Below are 21,067 nucleotides of genomic sequence, written 5' to 3' on the forward strand. Positions count from 1 at the left end.
ACTCCACCTCAAAAAAATAAAAAAGTAAATTGATTACATGTTGAAATAATATTTTGCATATATTGAGTTAAATAAATATATTAAAATTAATTTCATCTATTTATCCTTATTTTTTTATTTTTTTATTTTTTTTTTTTGAGACGGAGTCTTGCTCTGTCGCCCAGGCTGGAGTGCAGTGGCCGGATCTCAGCTCACTGCAAGCTCCGCCTCCCGGGTTCACGCCATTCTCCTGCCTCAGCCTCCCGAGTAGCTGGGACTACAGGCGCCCGCCACCTCGCCCGGCTAGTTTTTTGTATTTTTTAGTAGAGACGGGGTTTCACCGTGTTAGCCAGGATGGTCTCGATCTCCTGACCTCGTGATCCGCCCGTCTCGGCCTCCCAAAGTGCTGGGATTACAGGCTTGAGCCACCGCGCCCGGCCTATCCTTATTTTTTTTCAAAAAATTTTTTTTATTTTAGAAACACGGTGTGGACTGCCTCAAACTACTGGCCTCAAGTGATTCTTCCGCCTCAATCCCCAGCCTACCTGGGACTACAGGCGCGCACAACACAGCGCCTGGCTTTTTACTTTTTAAAAGTGACAAGGCCGGGCGCGGTGGCTCAAGCCTGGCACTTTTGGGTGGATCATGAGGTCAGGAGATCGAGACCATTTTAAAACCCCGTCTACTAAAAAAATACAAAAAACTAGCCGGGCGAGTCCCAGCTACTCGGGAGGCTGAGGCAGGAGAATGGCGTGAACCCGAGAGGAGGAGCTTTGAGCTGAGATCCGCCAGCACTCCAGCCTGGGTGTCCGTCTCAAAAAAAAAAAAAAAAAAAAAAAAAAAAAAAAAAGTGACGCCTAGAGAATTTAAGCAGGGGTGTCCAATCTTTTGGCTTCCCTGGGCCACATTGGAAGAACTGTCTTGGGTCACACATAAAATATTGATGATGATAGCTGATGAGCTTTAAAAAAAAAAAAGAAAAAGAAAAAGGTCCGTGCATAAATCTCATAATGTTCTAAGAAAGTTTACGAATTTGTGTTGGGCCGCATTTAAAGTAGTCCTAGTCCGCACGCGGCCTGGGGGCTGCGGGTTGGACAAGTTTGATTTAGAGTTTTGTATGTGGCTTCCCTTATATTTCTATTAGCCAGGGCTGGCACAGAGACAGGATCATCTCTACCATCCCACCTATACACACACACAAAAAAGGTTGGAAAAAAGAAAAACAGGTCCAAGAGTGGAGGTAGCACTTCCCTCTGCTCTATCCCCCACCCATCGCTGCTCTTCCTCCTTTTCCCAGTCACCCCTCAAGTGCCAGTGTGGCTCCTGACCCAGTACAATGGCTATCCTAGAGGTGACCAAAGGCCTCTTGGGGGGCAAATGCGATCAGTGCTTTCCCCGCGGCCTGACCGTCCCCTTCTCATTCTACGGGGCTGCGTGCAGGCGCGGCCAGGTCTCCTCGGTCGCCCTGGCAACTGGCCGCTGCCGGCCCCCGCAGGCCTTGGCAAACACCCGCGAATGAACCGCCACGCACGCAAGGCCGGCCACTCTAGCCTCCGGGTCCGCACCATTCATTCGGCAGATATTTCGAGAGGGCCTCCCCCGTGTCCCGTGTCCGGTGCCGGGCGCCACGCAGCGCGGCGGGAAGGCGCCTCCGCACACTAAATGCCGCCCGCGCCACCGCTCAGATTGCCGATGACGACCGCTCCCGTGGCCGCGAGAATGGCTGACGGCTCCCCAGCCCAACTCCGCTGCCAGCGTCTGGCGGGTAGGAGTGGGGCTGACACGCAGCGGGCAACCCCTCGGCTTCAACCCAACTGCAGGGCCCCGGGTCTCACAGCTGCCTGCGAGTTCCCCTCAGACCCGCGCCCCAGCCTGGTGTCCCCGGGTGGGCGGTTTCACACCCACCCGCTAAGTCCCTTCACGCGAGGCTGCAGCCGCCAAGCCCGGGCGACGTGGCCCGTGGGACCTGAGAACGGCGCCTGTGCCTGCCAGCTCCCTACCCTCCCGCCTTCCTCCCTCGGGGTCTGGGTCTCGGGGGCTCACAACACTCGCGCGCGGCCTCTCTTACCGGGGCCGGGGCCGCCTCAGCCATGGCCCTGCGATGTCTGGCCCGGGCCTCGGAAGTCTCCGCCGCCGCCACTGCCGCCGCGCTCGGCCCCACGCAGGCCTGGCCGCCGGGTCCTCTCCACAGGCGGCGCCGACCCGGCCCTGCCTTCCCCGCGCGGACGGGACTCACGCGGCCGTCGGGGCTCGGGACGCGCAGGAACGCGGCGGAGACGCTGGGCGGCAGGCGGCGGGTCAAGCTGCGGTCGCGAGGCAGGCTCCGCCGCACTCCTCCCGCAGCGGCCCCTCAGCTGGCGCTTTGTGGGCAGCGAGTGCACCGGGAACCGCGCGGGCCTAGACGCGCCGCAGGCTCGCGCTGCCCGCCAGCCGCGGCCAGCGCGCCCCCTGCCGGCCCCCGCGGCCAGCGCCGCCCGCGTCACCTCCACCCCCCCTCCTCCAGCTTGTGGGCTTCGGTGTGGGGAGGATTGTTATTTGGGGCCCACGAGTGTTCCGCTTTCTCATATTCCCACGAGAAGGTTCAGCTGACCGCAGTTTAGGACCCAGCCGCAAAGCCGGGTTCATTCTGGGGAGTGATTTTCTTCACCGAGGCTCGATACGCAGGCGCCCTGTGCAGGGAACGGCTTCTGCTGAAGTGCAGCGGTATTTAAAACAGCGGAAATGTGCAGGGTGAGAGTAAGGGGGACAGGGCTGAAGGGAGCCTGTGGGTGGAATGAGTGACGGGGAGGCACAATTTTGGGATGAAGAAGATATAGATCATTTGCGGAAATTACAAACGTGGTTGCCGAGGTGAGGCGGTTCACGTCCCATGCGGCCCGTGTTGGGATCAAATAATATTCTAAGGTTTCTTTCACATCTCGGATTATTGACTCTCCGGGGCCTGTCTGGAAATGGGATTCTTAATTTTTGTTTATGTATTTATTTAGAGAAGGAGTCTCACTCTGTCGCCCAGGCTGGAGTGCAGTGGCGGGATCTCGGCTCACTGCAACTGCCTTCCGGGTTCAAGTGATTCTCCTGCTTTTGCCTCCCAAGTAGCTGGGATTACAGGCACGTACCACCATGCCTAGCTAATTTTTTTTTTTTTTTTTTTTTTTTTTTTTTTTTTGATTTTTAGTGGAGACGGGGTTTCACCATGCTGGCCAGGCTGGTCTGGAGCTCCTGACGTCAAATGATCCACCCGCCTTGGCCTCCCAAAGTGCTGGGATTTCAAGCGTGAGCCATAGCGCCCGGCCTTATTTATTGATTTATTTATTTAGAGACAGTCTCCCTCTCTCGTCCAGGCTGGAGCGCATGTGGCACAAACAAGGCTCACTGCAGCCTTAAACTCCTCGTCTCAAACGATCCTTCCCCTCACCCTTCCCGAGCAGGTTGGACTACAGGCGCAGCTACCAAGCCCGGCTAATGTTTAATTTATTTGTATTTATTTATTTATTTATTTTTCTGTAGAGACAGGGTCTCGCTATGTTGCCCAAGCTGGAGGAAGTGGAATTCCTGAGAGCAGCAGAGATCGAGCTTGGGGTTACGGTTTGCTGCGTCTGAGCTAAAGGACCTGCGAGAACAGGCCGGGCGTGGTGGCTCACGCCTGTAATTCCAGCACTTTGGGAGGTCGAGGCGGGCAGATCACCTGAGTTCCAGACCAGCCTGGCCAACATGGTGAAACCCCGTCTCTACTAAAAAATACAAAAATTAGCCGGGCGTGGTGGCGTGCACCTGTAATCCCAGCTACTCCGGAGGCTGAGGCAAGAGAATTGCTGGAACCCAGGAGGCGGAGGTTGCAGTGAGCAGAGATGGCAGCGCTGCACTCCAGCCTAGGTGACAGAGCTAGACTCTATCTCAAAAAAAAAAAAAAAAAAAAAAAAAAGGACCTGCTAGAACAAAGTGTTACCTGGGGAGGTTGTGTTTTAAGTCAACAGAGTGTGTGTAACTGCAATAGGTTCCTTGCCCAATGCACATAGCAAGTCTATATGCTGAGACACCAGGTTGCAGCAGAGAAAGAGGTCGAATCATACGGCTACCTAAGGAGGAGACAGGAAGAAGCCTCACATCTATCTCCCCTAGGAATTTGGGGTTGGGGTTTGTAAGGGTAATGGAGATGACGGATTGGTGGGAGAGTGCTGGGTGAAATGATGGTACAAGGAGATGAGGAAACTACATTCTCATGCTCTTGCCATTCCTCTGTGGGGGGTCTTCAAACTGCTTGAAATCAACTGTTTCACTGGAATTCGTGGTCTGAAAAACATCTTAAGCGATCCTTAAACAAAAGCCTTATGATTCTAATGTCAGAGATCCTGTCTACAGGAACAACAGGGATGCAAATCAATGCTTAGTCTGAAGTCTGAAATCCTATCTATAGGAACAATAGACATGCAAATGTCAGTATCTAGTGCCTTGTGACTATTAGCAACAAGGAAGTAGGCCAAAGTGCAGCCTGATTAATGCTTAATTATAACTATATTTCTGTCCAGAACCTGCATGCAGTTTTTGTCAACCCTGTAGGGGCAGTTTCATGTGTGTCTTGATAGGATAAGCGCAGGCCCCTGGTTTTCCAGTAAGTCTTCGTTTCAAACGTGGATGAATCAAACCCTGCCAAACCTGTATTTCAACACATGAATGAGTCAATGCCCGTAACAGTATAACTATCTGTAAATCACAAAAGTATGAGAACTATCCTGTTGGGGCAACTACTCTTGAGCAGACTAAGTTACTTTTAGCCTGGGGCTACATATGCAGTCTGTAATTTGGGATTTACCTGAATATACATATTGGTCAGATGGTGAATGTTTAATAATGAAAATTACCATTCTTTGAATCACAATATGACCAGGTTACAAAAAAATAATAATCTGAATTTTCTTGGAAGGAAAATTCTGTTGTGTAATTTTATTATTTAAAATGTAGCAGCCAAGACGCTGGGCACGGCGGCTCCCGCCTATAATCCCAGCACTTTGGGAGGCTGAGGTGGGTGGGTCGCCTAAGGTCAGGAGTTTGAGACCAGCCTGACCAACATGGTGAAACCCCGTCTCTACTAAAAATAGAAAAACTAGCTGGGCATGGTGGCAGGTGCCTGTAATCCTAGCTACTCAGGAGGCTGAGGCAGGAGAATCACTTGAACCCAGGAGGAAGAGGTTGCAGTGAGCCAAGATTGCACCATTGCACTCCACCCTGGGCAATAAGAATGAAACTCCATCTCAAAAAAAAAAGTAGTAGTCGAGCACAGTGGGAGGCCGAGGCAGGAACCCAAGAATTTGAGACCAGTCAGGCAAACCTGGTGGGACCCTGTCTGTACAAAAAACACAAAAATTAGCCAGGAATGGTAATGTATACCTGTCGACCCAGTTACTCGCGAGGCTGAGGTACGATCACTTGAGCCAGGGAGGTTGAAGCTGCAGTGAGCTGTAATCACACCCGTGCACTCCAGTCTGGACGACAGACTGACATCCCATCTCCAAAAAAAAAAACGTAGTAAAGTTTTCAAGTTTGATGTTACAACGTAAGAACAATTTCTGTCAGATGCTCCTATGGCCATTTCACAGGGACATTTGTATTACTAAATAAGACACCTTCAACTGAGCTCCATGGAAAGCAAGGCTACCTCTCTGCTTTAATATGGTAATATTACCACCAATTTATTAAATGTTCCTTCCTTAATAGGAATTTACTAAGACAAGAAATTCTTCCTATTTAATTCTTGGCCTTAAAAATTCTTTGGAGGGTACTGGCATTTCATTAAGCAATTTCACTGACTGAAGCTTCTTGTGTACTATTTAAAGAAGATGCACAGTATTTTCAGAAGCAGATTTAAGGTTGTTGTACTAACTTATTTTTAATTTATAATATTTTTGTCTGCTCTTGCTGCTATACATAATCACTAGAGAAAAAATTGTCCTAAAAGTTTGGATCTAGAAATGTGACTATGAAACAATTTAATTGGCTTTTTTAGGGGTTGTTTGTTTCTTTGTTTTTTGAGATGGAGTTTCACTCTTGTTGCCCGGACTGGAGTGCAATGGCGCAATCTCTGCTCACTGGAACCTCCGCCTCCCAGGTTCAAGTGATTCTCCTGCCTCAGCCTCCCAAGTAGCTGGGATTACAGGCGTGCGCCACCATGGAGGCTAATTTTGTATTTTAAGTAGAGACGAGGTACCACCATGTTGGCCAGGCTGGTCTTGAACTACTGACCTCAGGTGATCTGCCCACCTTGGCCTCCCAGAGTGCTGGGATTACAGGCATGAGTCACCATACCCAGCCTTAATTGGTTTGTTTTGGGGTTGGGTATTTTTTTTTTTTTTTTTTTTTTTTTTTTGAGACAGAGTCTGTCTCTGACACCGAGGCTAGAGTGTAATAGCATGATCTCTTCTCACTGCAACCTCCACCTACCAGGTTCATGCAAGTCTCCTGCCTCAGCCTCCCAAGTAGCTGGGACCACAGATGTGCGCCACCATGCCCAAATAAGTTTTGTATTTTTAGTAGAGACAGGGTTTCTCCATGTTGGTCAGGCTGGTCTCCAACTCCTGATCTCAGGTGATCCGCCCACTTTGGCCTCCCAAAGTGCTGGGATTACAGGCATGAGCCACCACGCCCTGCCAATTGGTTTTTGAGTTAACAAAATAATCACAGTTTCCGGCCGGGCGCGGTGGCTCAAGCCTGTAATCCCAGCCCTTTGGGAGGCCGAGACGGGCGGATCACGAGGTCAGGAGATCGAAACCATCCTGGCTAACACGGTGAAACCCCGTCTCTATTAAGAAATACAAAAAACTAGCCGGGCGAGGTGGCGGGCGCCTGTAGTCCCAGCTACTCGGGAGGCTGAGGCCGGAGAATGGCGTGAACCCGGGAGGCGGAGCTTGCAGTGAGCTGAGATCCGGCCACTGCACTCCAGCCTGGGCGACAGAGCGAGACTCCGTCTCAAAAAAAAAAAACAAAACAAAATAATCACAGTTTCCATCTGCATCTTGACTTTCCCTGTATATGCACACCAATTTCAGCATCTTCCCTTGCATAGAATCAAGGACAGATTTTTTTCAGCGTATATCCTGTAAAAAGTACCCTCATGGCACATAAATTTATTCAGCAAGTTCCAACAAACTCTTTTGTCTGCAAGCAACCATTGGTTATTGGTAAATCTTGCTACATTGGTAATATTCTCTGAAAATTACAAAATTAAAGCCTTTATCCGATCAGCTTTAGAAAGACATAATAACTGCTCCACTTTGCTTAAGTATCTTGTAAAACGAGACAATTTCAAAATCTACAATGTTTCGCCGGGCGCGGTGGCTCAAGCCTGTAATCCCAGCACTTTGGGAGGCCGAGACGGGCGGATCATGAGGTCAGGAGATCGAGACCATCCTGGCGAACACGGTGAAACCCCGTCTCTACTAAAAAATACAAAAAACTAGCCGGGCGAGGTGGCAGGCGCCTGTGGTCTCAGCTACTCGGGAGGCTGAGGCAGGAGAATGGCGTGAACCCGGGAGGCGGAGCTTGCAGTGAGCTGAGATCGCGCCACTGTACTCCAGCCTGGGCGACAGAGCGAGACTACGTCTCAAAAAAAAAAAAAAAAAAAAAAAATCTACAATGTTTCTGCTTGCTGCCAGTAATTTTCTTTTCTTTTCTTTTTTGAGATGGAGTCTCACTCTGGCCACCGCACCTGGCCAGTAATTTTGTATTACATCATTAATACATTAAGGTAGAGGTGGGAGAATCACCTGAGCCTGGGAGGTTGAGTCTGCAGGGAGCCGAGATCATGCCACTACACCAATCAATCAATCAATCAATAAAATAACATACATTAAGCTATACCTATTTTGTGAATATAAAACTGAAGATGGGAACAAACTATAGTGTGCTTGTGCTCGTAGCCTTTACTGTATTTTTCCATGGGAAATTAGACTTTCATGCATTTCTGTTTACTGAGTTTACATTCCATAAATTTTTCTCAAAGTCAGATTCACTGAGACCTAGGAATTTTTCATAAAGTAGGGAAAATGGAAACAGTTGAATTAATAATTGGTCGCTGTGGGGTCAAACATAAAAAATTAAGCTTCATTCTTCATATCCAAATATATACCAGATATATACAGTATCTGGTATATATACAATTATATACTGTATATATCTGGTATATAAGACATTTTTAATGTTGTTGCAGCATAATTAAGTTTCATTAACCTTTTTGTGCACAGCAGAAAATGAATCAGGAAAAATATTTTAGGAATGTTTCCTAAAATAATATTTAGAATTAAGGTATTGGGGAAATCGCAACTGAAAATGGTTACCAGTCTATAGCAGTTATCTCTACAAGCTCTAAAATCATTAGTCCAGGCACGGTGACTCACCTCTGTAATCTCAACACTTTGGGAGGTCGAGGTGGGAGGACTGCTTGAACCCAGGAGTTGGGGGCTGTATGGAGCCATGACTGCACCATCGCATTCCAGCCTGAGTGACAAAACGAGACCCTGTCTCAAACAAAAGCAGCCTTCATGGATGCCAACCTATGATAACCTGTCTTACTAAAAGCATGCTTATAAAGTCTGTGGATTAGGGCCGGGTGCCATGGCTCATGCCTGTAATCCCAGCACTTTGGGAGGCCGAGGCAGGCGGATCACTTGAGGTCAGGAGTTCACGACCAGCCTGGCCAACATGATGAAACCCAATCTCTACAAAAATACAAAAATTTGCTGGGCATGATGGCGATGCCTGTAATCCCAGCTACTCGGGAGGCTGAGGCGGAAGAATAGCTTGAACCTGGGAGGCGGAGGTTGCAGTGAGCCAAGATCGTGCCATTGCACTCCAGCCTGGGTGACAAGAATGAAACTCCGTCTCAAAAAAAAGAAAAGTCTGTGGATTAGAGAGAACAATTGTATTTGGAGTGCCCCATTTTAATCTAAACTTTCTCCTTTTCTTCATACGCTCTGTAAAAAAATTTTTTAATCATGTCTCAAAGATGATTTATCATATATGTGTTGTACATGAGATTCTCCCTCCTTGTGAAATTTTGAGGTGACCAAGTTGACACTGTGCTTTTTTCTCCCTAATGTGTGAAAAATTACCAAATAGGAATTTTTTTTTTTTTTTTTTTTTTTGAGACAGGTTCTCTCTGTCGCCTAGGCTGGAGTGCAGTGGCACAAGCGTGACTCACTGCAGCCTTGACCTCCTTGGCTCAAGCAATTCTCCCATCTCAGCCTCCCAAGTAGCTGAGACTACAGACCCACCCTGCTACACCTGGCTAACTTTTAAATTTTTAGTAGAGAGGAGGTCTTGCTATGTTGCCCAAGCTGGTCTCCAACTCTTGGGCTCAAGGGATGCTCCTGCCTTGACTTCCCAAAGTGCTGGGATTCCTGGTGTGAGCTACCATGCACAGCCAGGGATTTTTTTTTTTTTTTTCGAGGGGAGGGAATGGAACAAAACTGTTAAACATTTGTTTCTAAAAAGTGTTTTATGGGCCTGGCTTGGTGGCTCACGCCTGTAATCCCAACACTTTGGGAGGCCAAGTCGGGTGCATCACCTGAGTTTGGGAGTTTGAAACCATCCTGGCCAACATGGTGAAATCCCGTCTCTATTAAAAATACAAAAATTAGCTGGGCGTGGTGGCACATGCCTGTAGTCCTAGCTACTTAGGAGGCTGTGGCAGGAGAATCACTTGAACCCGGGAGGCGGAGGTTGCAGTGAGCGAGATCACACCACTACACTCCAGCCTGGGGAACAGAGCGAGACTCTGTCTCAAAAAAAAATAAGTATTTTATGTACTGTTATGAATGCAACTGTGCAAAATAATTCCATAGTAACTAGAATTATTGTATCGAATGTTCATTCTTTTTCCCTCATGGTACGATTGTATTTTTATAAATATCTGTAGGCTCAAAAAGAACATAATGTTCTTTCTAAAGTTATCTAGATAACACACTCTTAATATCATACTGTCAGTGTAACTATTTGAAAGTTCCTGTTTATTACATAAAATAACATCTTTCATAATCCTTAATAATTATTATAGTATTTTACTTTTGTAGTATTAAATATATATTCATATATAATTCTACTGACTGCCAGGATTTGAACATTAAAGCACATCATCAGATTTTTATTATTTTTTAATTTTTATTTATTTATTTATTTTGAGACAGAGTCTCTCTCTGTCACCAGGCTGGAGTGCAGTGGTGTGATCTCGCTCACTGCAACCTCCGCCTCCCAGGTTCAAGTGATTCTCCTGCCACAGCCTCCCAAGTAGCTAGGACTACAGGCATGTGCCACCACGCCCAGCTAATTTTTGTATTTCTAGTAGAGACGGGGTTTCACCATGTTGGCCAGGATGGTTTCAAACTCCTGACCTCATGATCTGCCCGCCTCAGCCTCCCAAAGTGCTGGGATTACAGGTGTGAGCCACCATGCCCGGCACATCATTAGATTTTATACTTCAAGTTACATTTGGAATTTAGAATACCTAAATTTAAAAGCAGGTATTCACACAGTAACGATAGGCCAGGTACACTGGTTTGCGCCTATAATCCCAGCACTTTGGGAGGCCCAGATGAGAGAATCACTTGAGCCTAGGAGTCTGAGACCAGTTTAGCAACATTGTGAGACCCCATCTTTACAAAAAAAAAATTAAAACTTTAAAAAAAAAAAAAAAAAAAAAATGGCCGGGCGCAGTGGTTCGTGCCTATAATCCCAGCACTTTGGGAGGCCGAGGCGGGTGGATCATGAGGAGGTCAAGAAATCAAGACCATCCTGGTCAACATGGTGAAACCCCGTCTCTACTAAAAATCCAAAAATTAGCTGGGCGTGGTGGTGTGCTCCTGTAGTCCCAGCTACTCTGGAGGCTAAGGCAGGAAAATTGCTTGAACCCGGGAGGCAGAGGTTGCAGTGAGCCAAGATGCGCCACTGCACTCCAGCCTGGTAACAGAGCGAGACTCCGTCTCAAAAAAAAAAAAAAAAAAAAATTATCTGGGCATGGTGGCATGCACCTGTAGTCCCAGCTACTCAGGAGGCTGAGATGAGAGGATCAATTGAACCCCAGACGTTGAAGCTGCAGTGAGCACATTTATTATTATTTTTCTGTGCTTTGCAGAATATTTGAAATATACAGGGATGTATAAAGACAAAGGCCACATATAATCATACAATCCAGAGATAATCACTCAAAGCATTTTGTTTCTTATCTTTCTGAGCTTATTTTATATAAATACACACACACACACACAAAATATTTATTTATTTATTTATTTTCTTAATCCAGTTGAAACCGTAAATACTGTTTTTTGATTTGTTTTGTTTTGTTTTTGAGATGGAGTTTCACTCTGTCACTCAGGCTGAAGTGCAGTGGCACGATCTCGGCTCGCTGCAACCTCTGCCTCCCGGATTGTAGCAATTCTCATGCCTTAGCTTCCTGAGAGTAGCTGGATGCAGGCGTGTACCACGAGGCCCGGATAATTTTTGTATTTTTAGTAGAGATGGTGTTTCGCCATGTTGTCCAGGCTGGTCTCAAACTCCTAACCTCAGGTGATCCACCCACCTCGGCCGCCCAAAGTGTTGGAATTACAGGCGTAAGCCACTGCACCCAGCCATAAATACTGTTTTGAAACCTGCCTTTGTTATTTAATATACTTGAATATCTTCCATAGCATTAAATATTTTTCTTTTTTTTTCCTTTTTTTTTGAGACAGAGGTTCGCTCTTGTTGCCTAGGCTGGAGTGCAATGGCCTGATCTCAGCTCATCACAACCTCTGCCTCCCGGGTTCAAGCTATTTTCCTGCCTCAGCCTCCCGAGTAGCTGGGATCACAGGCGTGTGCCACCATGCCCAGCTAATTTTGTATTTTTAGTAGAGATGGGGTTTCTCCATGTTGGTCAGGGTGGTCTTGAACTCCTGACCTCAGGTGATCTGCCCGCCTCGGCCTCCCGACGTGCTGGGATTACAGGCGTGAGCCACTGCACCCGGCCAAATATTTTTCGAAAACATAAATTTAATGTCTACATATTTCATCTTATGGGTGCTTCCGACTTATTTACATGATTAGATTCCAGTTTTTCACAATTAAATAGATGTGATTATGCTTGCCCATAAATGCAGAAAAATAATTTGACAAAACAAATACTCACATTTACTCACAATAAAAACTCTCACAAAACTAGCGATGAAAGGGAATTAGCACAACATGCTAAAAAGTATCTACACGCCAGGTGGGGTGGCTCACACCTGTAATCCCAGCACTTTGGGAGGCTAAGGCAGGTGGATCATGAGGTCAGGAGTTCGAGACCACCCTGCCCAATATGGTGGAACCCCATCTCTACTAAAAATACAAAAATTAGCCAGACATGGTGGCATGCGCATGTTATCCCAGCTACTCAGGAGGCTGAAGCAGAATTGCTTGAACCCGGGAGGCAGAGGTCGTAATGAGGGAGATCACGCCACTGCACTCCAGCCTAGGGGAAAGAGTAAGACTCTGTCTTAAAAGTATGTACAAAAACCTGCAATTAACGTCATACTCAATAGTGAAAGACTAAATGGCTTCCCCTCAGACTGAGAAAGGCAAGGATGTCTACTCTCAATACTCCTCCAAAGCTACAGTAATCACCAGCATGTCATACTGGGGAAGGGATAGACACATGGATCAATAAAACAAGAATCCAAAAATAAACCCACATAAATTTGGACAACTGACTTTTTACAGAGGTGTAAGAGCAATTCAGTGGGCCACGCATGGTGGCTCACACCTGTAATCCCAGCACTTTGGGAGGCTGAGGCGGGAGGATCACCTGAGGTCAGGAGTTCGAGACCAGCTTGGCTAACATGGTGAAACCCCGTCTCTATTAAAAATACAAAAATTAGCCAGGCATGCTCGTGGGCACCTGTAATCCCAGCACTTTGGGAGACCAAGGTAGGCAGATCACGAGGTCAGGAGTTCGAGACCAGCCTGGCCAACATAGTGAAATCCCGTCTCTACTAAAAATATAAAAAAATTAGCTGGGGGCCGGGCACTGTGGCTCAAGCCTGTAATCCTAGCACTTTGGGAGGCCAAGACGGGCGGATCACGAGGTCAGGAGATCGAGACCATCCTGGCGAACACATTGAAACCCCGTTTCTACTAAAAAATACAAAAAAAAACTAGCCGGGCGAGGTGGCGAGCGCCTGTAGTCCCAGCTACTCGGGAGGCTGAGGCAGGAGAATGGCGTGAACCCAGGAGGCGGAGCTTGCAGTGAGCTGAGATCCGGCCACTGCACTCCAGCCTGGGCAAGAGAGCGAGACTCCGCCTCAAAAAAAAAAAATTAGCTGGGTGTGGTGGCGGGCGCCAGTAATCCCAGCTACATGGGAGGCTGAGACAGGAGAATCCCTTGAACCCAAGAGACAGAGGTTGCAGTGAGCCTAGATCATGCCACTGCACTCCAACCTGGGTGACAGTGCGAGACTCCGTCTCAAAAAAATTAAAAAATAAAAAAAAGCACTTACATGACGATAGAATAAGTTTTTCAACAAATTGTATCTCAACTGTTGGACTTCTATATGCAAAATAAATGAACCTCAACCCAACTCTCACACTTTTTACGCAAAGTAAATAAAAACAGATCATGGCCGGGCGCGGTGGCTCACGCCTGTAATCCCAGCACTTTGGGAGGCCGACGCGGGCGGATCAAGAGGTCAGGAGATAAAGACCATCCTGGCTAACACTGAAAAACTGTCTCTACTACAAATACGAAAAAATTAACCGGGCATGGCGGCGTGCGCCTGTTGTCCCAGCTGCTGGGGGAGCTGAGGCAGGACAATGGCAGGAACCCGGGAGGCGGAGCTTGCAGTGAGCCGAGATCCGGCCACTGCACTCCAGCCCGGGTGACAGAGCAAGACTCCGCCTCAAAAAAAAAAAAAAAAAACCAGATCATAGATATAAATTTAAACTGGGAAGTGAGGCGCACCTCTGCCTGCTAGACGCACTGTCTAAAAAGTGAGGAGTGCCTCTGCTGGGCCGCCCCACCGTCTGGGAAGTGAGGAGCGCCTTTGCCTGGCCGCTGTGCAACCCTCTAAATCTGAAGTGGCAGCCTTGTGTGTGATCTTTATGCCCTCCCCAAGTTTGCATTTTTGACAATAAATTTTACTTTTAAATTTAAAGTTTTAAATACGGGAATATAAACATACACGTAAATAAATTTAAAACATAAAACTAGGAAACTTCTAGAAAAAAAAATAAATCTTTATGACCTTGAGTTAGGCAGAGTTCTTACACGACACCAAAAGCCCAATCCACAAAAAGCTACAAAGTACAAATTGGACTTCATCAAAATTAAAACTTCATTATTATTATTATTATTATTTTTTTTTTTTTTTTTTTTTTTTTTGAGACGTAGTCCCCCCTCTGTCTCCCAGGCTGGAGTGCAATGACCTTGGCTCACTGCAACCTCCACCTCCCGGGGTCAAGTGATTCTCATGCTCAGTCTCCTGAGTAGCTGGGACCACAGGTGCGCACCACCACACCCAGCTAATCTTTGAATTTTTAGTGGAGACCTGGATTCACCATATTGGCCAGGCTGATCGTCAACTACTGCTTACCTCAAGTGATCTATCTCCTTCAGCCTCCCAAAGTGCTGGGACTACAGGCCTGAGCTACCGCACCGGGACTATTATTATTCTAATAGTTTTGGGGGGAACAGGTAGTGTTTAGTGACATGGGTAAGTTCTCCAGGTGTGATTTCTGGGATTTGGTGCATTCATCACTGGAGCAGTGTACGCTGCATCCAATGTGTAGTCTTCTATCCCTCACTCCCGCTCCCACTCTTCCGAAGTTCCCATAGTCCATTATAGCATTCTTGCGACTTTGTGTCCTCATAGCTTAGCTCCCACTTAAAATTAAAGCTTTCTTTGTTGTTTTTTTGTTTTTGTTTTCGTTTTTTTTGAGACAGAGTCTCGCTCTGTCACCCAGGCTAGAGTGCAGTGGCTCGATCTCAGCTCACTGCAAGCTCCGCCTCCCGAGTTCACGCCATTCTCCTGCCTCAGCCTACTGGGTGGCTGGGACTACAGGTGCCCGCCACCATGCCCGGCTAATTTTTTTTTGTATTTTTAGTAGAGACAGGGTTTCACCGTGTTGGCTTATTGATCATATATCCAACAAAGGACTTACATTCAGAATAAATTAAGAACTGTCAAAACTGAACAATAAGAAAATAAACTACTTTCAAATGCCTGCCTTCTTCAACTAGGCTTTGTTAATGTGGTTATTGCAATCAGCATTATCTCTAAGAGTCTTTAACATAATAAATGAGGTCAGGTGGTAATCCCAGCACTTTGGGAGGCCGAGCTGGGCAGGTCATTTGAGGCCAGGGATTCCAGACCAGCCTAGCCAACATGGTGAAACCCTTTTCTACTAAAAATACAAAAATTAGCTGCGCGTGGTGGTGTGTGCCTGTAGTCCCAGCTGCTCAGGAGGCTGAGGCATGAGAATTGCTTGAACCAGGGAGGCAGAGGTTGCAGTGAGCCGAGATTGCGCCACACATTCCCGCCTGGGCGACAGAGCCAGACTCTGTCCAAAAACATAAAAATAAAAGTGCTGAAGGAAAAAAAAACCAGCCTGGGCAACAGAGTGAGACTCCATCTCTAAATAAATAAGTAAATAAATAATACATGATTAGGTGTTACTCTTTTACCTATTACCTAATGTCTAGTTAATATATCTTTAGAAGTACTCAGAGTTGAAAAAATAAAATTTAGGTTGTACAGAAAGATCATTAAGAATATAATGGATGGGATGCTGTGGCTCACACGTGTAGTCCCCAAAGATCCAAACTTTGGAAGGCTGAGGCGGAAGGATCTTGAGCCCAGAGGGTGTAGGCTGCAGTGAGCTATGATCACACCATTGCACTCCAGCCTGGGCAAAAGAATGAGATCTCATATCAAAAAGACAAAAATGGGCTAGGCACGGTGGCTCACACCTGTAATCCCAGCACTTTGGGAGGCCGAGGCAGGTGGATTACCTGATGTCAGGAGTTCAAGACCAGCCTGGCCAACATGGTGAAACCCCGTCTCTACTAAAAATACAAAAAAAAAAAAAAAAAAAAAAAAATTAGCTGGGCGTGGGGGCAGGCGCCTGTAATCCCAGCTACTTGGGAGGCTGAGGCAGGAGAATTGCTTGAACCTGAGAGGCAAAGGTTGCAGTGAGCCGAGATTGCGCCATTGCACTGCAGCCTGGGCAACAAGAGCAAAATTCCGTCTCAGAAAAAAAAAAAAAAAAAAAAGACAAAAACAGCACAGCTGGGCGTGGTGGCTCACGACTGTAATCCCAGCATTTTGGGAAGCCAAGGTGGGCAGATCACCTGAGGTCAGAAGTTGGAGACCAGCCTGACCAACGTGGAGAAACCCCGTCTCTACTAAAAATACAAAATTAGCCGGACACAGTGGTGCATGCCTGTAATCCCAGCTACTCGGGAGGCTGAGGCAGGAGAATCACTTGAACCCGGGAGGTGGAGGTTGTGGTGAGCCAAGATCACACCATTGTACTCCAGCCTGCACAACAAGGGCAAAACTCTGTCTCAAAAAAAAAAAAAAAAAAAACTGAAGGTCACAAAAAACAAAAATATACATATATTTAAAAAACACAAAAATAACCAAAAAGCCAGGTGCAGTGACTCACGCCTGTAATCCCAGAACTTTGGAAAGCTGGGGCAGGCAGATCACTTTGTCAGAAGCCTTTGAACTGGAGCACCTCCATCTTGAATAGGGGCTAGGTAAAATGAGGCTGATCTGCATTCCCGGATGGTTAAGGCATTCTAAATCACAGGATGAGATAGGAAGTCCTCACAATATACAGGTCATAAAGACCATGCTGGCACAGTGGCTCATGCCTATAATCCCAGCATTTTGGGAGGCTGGGGTGGGCAGATCACTTGAGCCCTGGAGTTCGAGACCAACCTAGCCAACATGGTGAAACCCCATCTCTACTAAAATACAAATACAAAAGTTAGCCATGTGTGGTGGCAGGCCTGTAATCCCAACTACTCGGGAGGCTAAGGCAGGAGAATCGACTGAACCCATCAGAGAGGTTGCAGTGATCCAAGATTGTGCCACTGCACTCCAACCTGGGCAACAGAGCAAAACTCTATCAGAAAAAAAAAAAAAAAAAAAAAAAAAAAAAACCTTACTGATAAAACAGGTTGCACTAAAGAAGCCAGCCTAAAACCTACCAAAACCAACATGGCTATCAAAGTGACCTCTGGTTGTCCTCACTGCTGATATAAGAGTTAAAAAGAAATTATTTAGGCAGATAGTGAGGGTAAGAAAGTCCTCAGTAAGGGTTTCCTTTTAATAAAAAGCAGCCCCCAAATTTTATTTCTAACAAGGAGCCTGTAAAGTTGAGCTGCAGACATACATAAGCAAGTGGAAGCTTGCACGGGTGAATGCCGGCAGTTGTGCCAATCAGAAAAGGCTACCAGAGACTAGGCGTGTTCAAAATGGCAACTCCATCTTCTCTTTTTCTTTCCAACCACTTGTGCAGTGGGGAGCAGACAACAAGGCACTGGCCCAGTGGCAAGCCCATCTGCATTAAGAAGATTAGGGTGGGTGGCCAGCTTCCTCTCATGCTATGTAGATGTCACACCTGGTCCAACCCATCTTTGGGCCCCTGGTAAATCAGACACGGTCTCCTCAAGCCTGCCTACAAAATCCGGTGCACTCCACTGAGGTCTGGAGGTCCCATTCGGGTGCCCCTCTGTCTCGAAAGAGAGAAAGTTGGTTCTCTGGGCCAGGCGGGGTGGCTCATGCCTGTATTCCCAGCGCTTTGGGAGGCCAAGGCGGGCAGATCACATGAGGTTGGGAGTTCGAGACCAGCCTGACAAACATGGAGAAACCCCCTCTCTACTAAAAACACAAAATTAGCCAGGCGTGGTGGCGCATGCCTGTAATCTCAGCTACTTGGGAGGCTGAGGCAGGAGAATCAGTTGAACTCAGGAGGTGAAAGTTGCAGTGAGCCAAGATCGTGGCACTGCACTACAGCCTGGGCAACAGAGCAAGACTGTCTCAAAAAAAAAAAAAAGAGAGAGAGAGAGAGAGAGAATATAAGGAAGTTGGTGGAGCTATAAATTGATATAACCTCTTCTGAGCAACTTAGTAGTGTGTCAATTATAAATAAGTAGACCTTTTGATCAAACAATTACTTTTCTAGTAATATATTCCATAAATATATTTGCAAATGTAAGACTCATCGAAAGCAGTATTTGATGCTTTTTGACTATAAACTAAAACTTGACTATAAACAAAATGTCTAGTAGAGGACTGGATGAATAAGTTGTGGTAAATTGGTATGCTGCATAGCTATTAAAGGTGTGAACATACTTAAAATGTCTAAAACTGTTTAAAAGTGTCAAAAGCAAATAATTTTCCACTAGGATAATAGACTAAGCTAAAACACGAAACCCTCCCCCCTACTTCAAATTCAATAGAAATGCTAAATAAAATATATATTTTTAAATGTTTCCAAAGCTGGATTATGGCTGGGGCTTATTATATTGTTCTGCATATGTTTTTTGTTTGTTTTGTTTCTGAGGCGGAGTCTCACTCTGTCGCCAGGCTGGAGTGCAGTGGCCCAATCTTGGCTCACTGCAACCTACGCCTCCCAGGTTTAAGCGATTTTCCTGTCTCAGCCTCTCCAGCAGCTGGGACTACAGGCGTGTACCACCACACCCAGCTAATTTCTGTATTTGTAGTAGAGACAGGGTTTCACCGTATTGGCCAGGAAATCTCCTGATTTCGTGATCCACCAGCCTTGGTCTCCCAAAGTGCTGGGATTACAGGTGTGAGCCACCACGCCCAGCCTGTTCTAAATACGTTAAAACAATTGCCTATAATAAAATCTTTCCTTAATAAAAAGTCCATATTTATCAACCTGAGAAAAATACAATTTAAAAATGGGCAAGGAACAAGAACAAAAACTTAACTAAAAGTTGGCAATTTAGCACATAATATTTTTTTATATCATTAGCAACTAGGGAAATGCAAATAAAAACTACATCGAGATACCCCTATACTGAAACAGATCCAATTGCCCTATAGAGCTGATGTATATGGTTTCTTTGAATAAACACAGTAACTGATCCTTTTAAAACTTGAGACAGCCGGGCGCGGTGTCTCAAGCCTGTAATCCCAGCACTTTGGGAGGCCGAGACGGGCAGATCACGAGGTCAGGAGATCGAGACCATCCTGGCTAACATGGTGAAACCCCGTCTCTACTAAAAAATACAAAAAAAACTAGCCGGGCGAGGTGGCGGGCGCCTGTAGTCCCAGCTACTCGGGAGGCTGAGGCAGGAGAATGGCGTAAACCCGGGAGGCGGAGCTTACAGTGAGCTGAGATCCGGCCACTGCACTCCAGCCTGGGAGACAGAGCGAAACTCCGCCTCAAAAAAAAAAAAAAAAAAAAAAAAAAAACTTGAGACAGTTACATTTGTCTTATCTGAGTTCCTTTCTCAGGAAACCATCAGGCCTCCCAGATAGTATGAACCAGTTGAAACTCACAAGATCACTGCATTTGGACAATGAAAGTCAGACCCCTCACCTATCATGATTGCATAACCCACCACCTACTTCCTGTTCACCAACCCCTCTTCCTTACCCCTCACCAATTCATGTTTTTCCACATATGGTTACATTTCTTCCCAGCAATATAAGCCACTGATTTTAGTCTGTCAGGGAGATGGATTTGAGACTGATCTCCCATCTCCCATCTCCTCAGCAGTAACACCCAATTAAAGCCTTCTTCCTTGGTAACACTTACTGTCTCCCTGATTGGCTTTCTAAGCCACAAACAGCAGCACCTAGACCCAAACCCTGGTGTTTCAGTAACAACACCATTGATTAGAATGTCTAACAGTTTTTTAAAATGCTAAAAATACCAAATAAAGAACGTGGACCAACTGAACTCTCATAAGTTCATAAGGGGAACACATAACAGCACAGTGACTCTTAAAAATGGTTTGCTGGTTCCTTGTACAATTAAATATACATATTTACCATGACTCAGCAGTCCCACTCCTGGGTATCTACCTTAAAGAAATAAAAATTTATCTTCACGCAAAACCTGTACACAAACATTTATAGCGGTTCTATTCAGAATTCCAAAACTTGGAAAAGGCCGGGCACGGTTGCTCATTCCTGTCATCCCAGCACTTTGGGAGGCCAAGGCAGGAGGATCACTTGAGGTTAGGAGTTTGAAACCAGCCTGGCCAACATGGTGAAACCCCTTCTCTACTAAAAATACAAAAATTAGCCAGGTGTGGTGGTGTGCACCTATAATCTCACCTACTCGGGAGGCTGAGGCAGGGGAATCACTTGAACTCCAGAGGCGGAGGTTGCACTGAGCCAAGATCTTGCCACTGCACTCCAGCCTGGGCAACAGAGTGAGACTTCATCTCAAAAATAAATAAATAGGCCGGGCATGGTGGCTCATGCCTGTAATCCCAGCACTTTGGGAGGCCGAGGCAGGCAGATCACCTGAGGTCAGGAGTTTGAGACCAGCCTGACCAACATGGAGAAACTCCTTCTCTACTAAAAATACAAAATAGCTGGGCATGGTGGCATATGCCTGTAATCCCAGCTACTAGGGAGGCTGAGGCAGGAGGATTGCTTGAACCTGGGAGGTAGAGATTGCGGTGAGCCGAGATTGCGCCATTGCATGCCAGCCTGGGCAACGAGAGCGAAACTCTATCTAAAAAAATAAATAAATAGACAAACAAATAAATATAAAACAAACAAAACGCAGCCGGGCGTGGTGGCTCACGCCTGTAATCCCAGCACTCTGGGAGGCCAAGGCGGGCGGATCATGAGGTCAGGAGATCGAGATCATCCTGGCTAACGTGGTGAAACCCCATCTCTACTAAAAATACAAAAAATTAACCGGGCGTGGTGGCAGGTGCCTGTAGTCCCTGCTACTCGGGAGGCTGAGGCAGGAGAATGGTGTGAACCCGGGAGGCGGAGCTTGTGGTGAGCTGAGATTGCGCCACTGCACTCCAGCCTGGGTGACAGAGCAACACTCCATCTCAAAAATAAAAAAATAAAAAAATAAGAAACGG

The 21,067-nt window shown here is 46.6% G+C and overlaps 3 protein-coding genes across 4 annotated transcripts in view; 2 read left to right on the plus strand and 1 right to left on the minus strand.

The window, feature by feature from the left end:
• ZNF398 (zinc finger protein 398) overlaps window positions 1–2,329 on the minus strand; it is a 31,418-nt gene extending 29,089 nt beyond the window's left edge. Inside the window, exon 1 of one of the 2 annotated variants that reach the window (XM_050785840.1) lies at window positions 2,048–2,329. In XM_050785840.1, coding sequence (XP_050641797.1) covers window positions 2,048–2,071 — 24 coding nt within the window. In that variant the 5' untranslated portion in view covers window positions 2,072–2,329. Of the gene's footprint in view, window positions 1–1,544; window positions 1,904–2,047 lie in introns of those variants that run through there. The other variant, XM_050785841.1, reaches the window with a different exon arrangement.
• The window catches only part of ZNF425 (zinc finger protein 425), a 370,402-nt gene that overhangs the window by 326,253 nt on the left and 23,082 nt on the right, over window positions 1–21,067 (plus strand). The window lies entirely within an intron of this gene.
• Window positions 1–21,067, plus strand: part of PDIA4 (protein disulfide isomerase family A member 4) — a 415,254-nt gene that overhangs the window by 270,206 nt on the left and 123,981 nt on the right. The window lies entirely within an intron of this gene.

The sequence above is a fragment of the Macaca thibetana genome, chromosome 3 (assembly GCF_024542745.1).
Source record: "Macaca thibetana thibetana isolate TM-01 chromosome 3, ASM2454274v1, whole genome shotgun sequence".
In the NCBI taxonomy this organism is placed as follows: Eukaryota; Metazoa; Chordata; class Mammalia; order Primates; family Cercopithecidae; genus Macaca; species Macaca thibetana.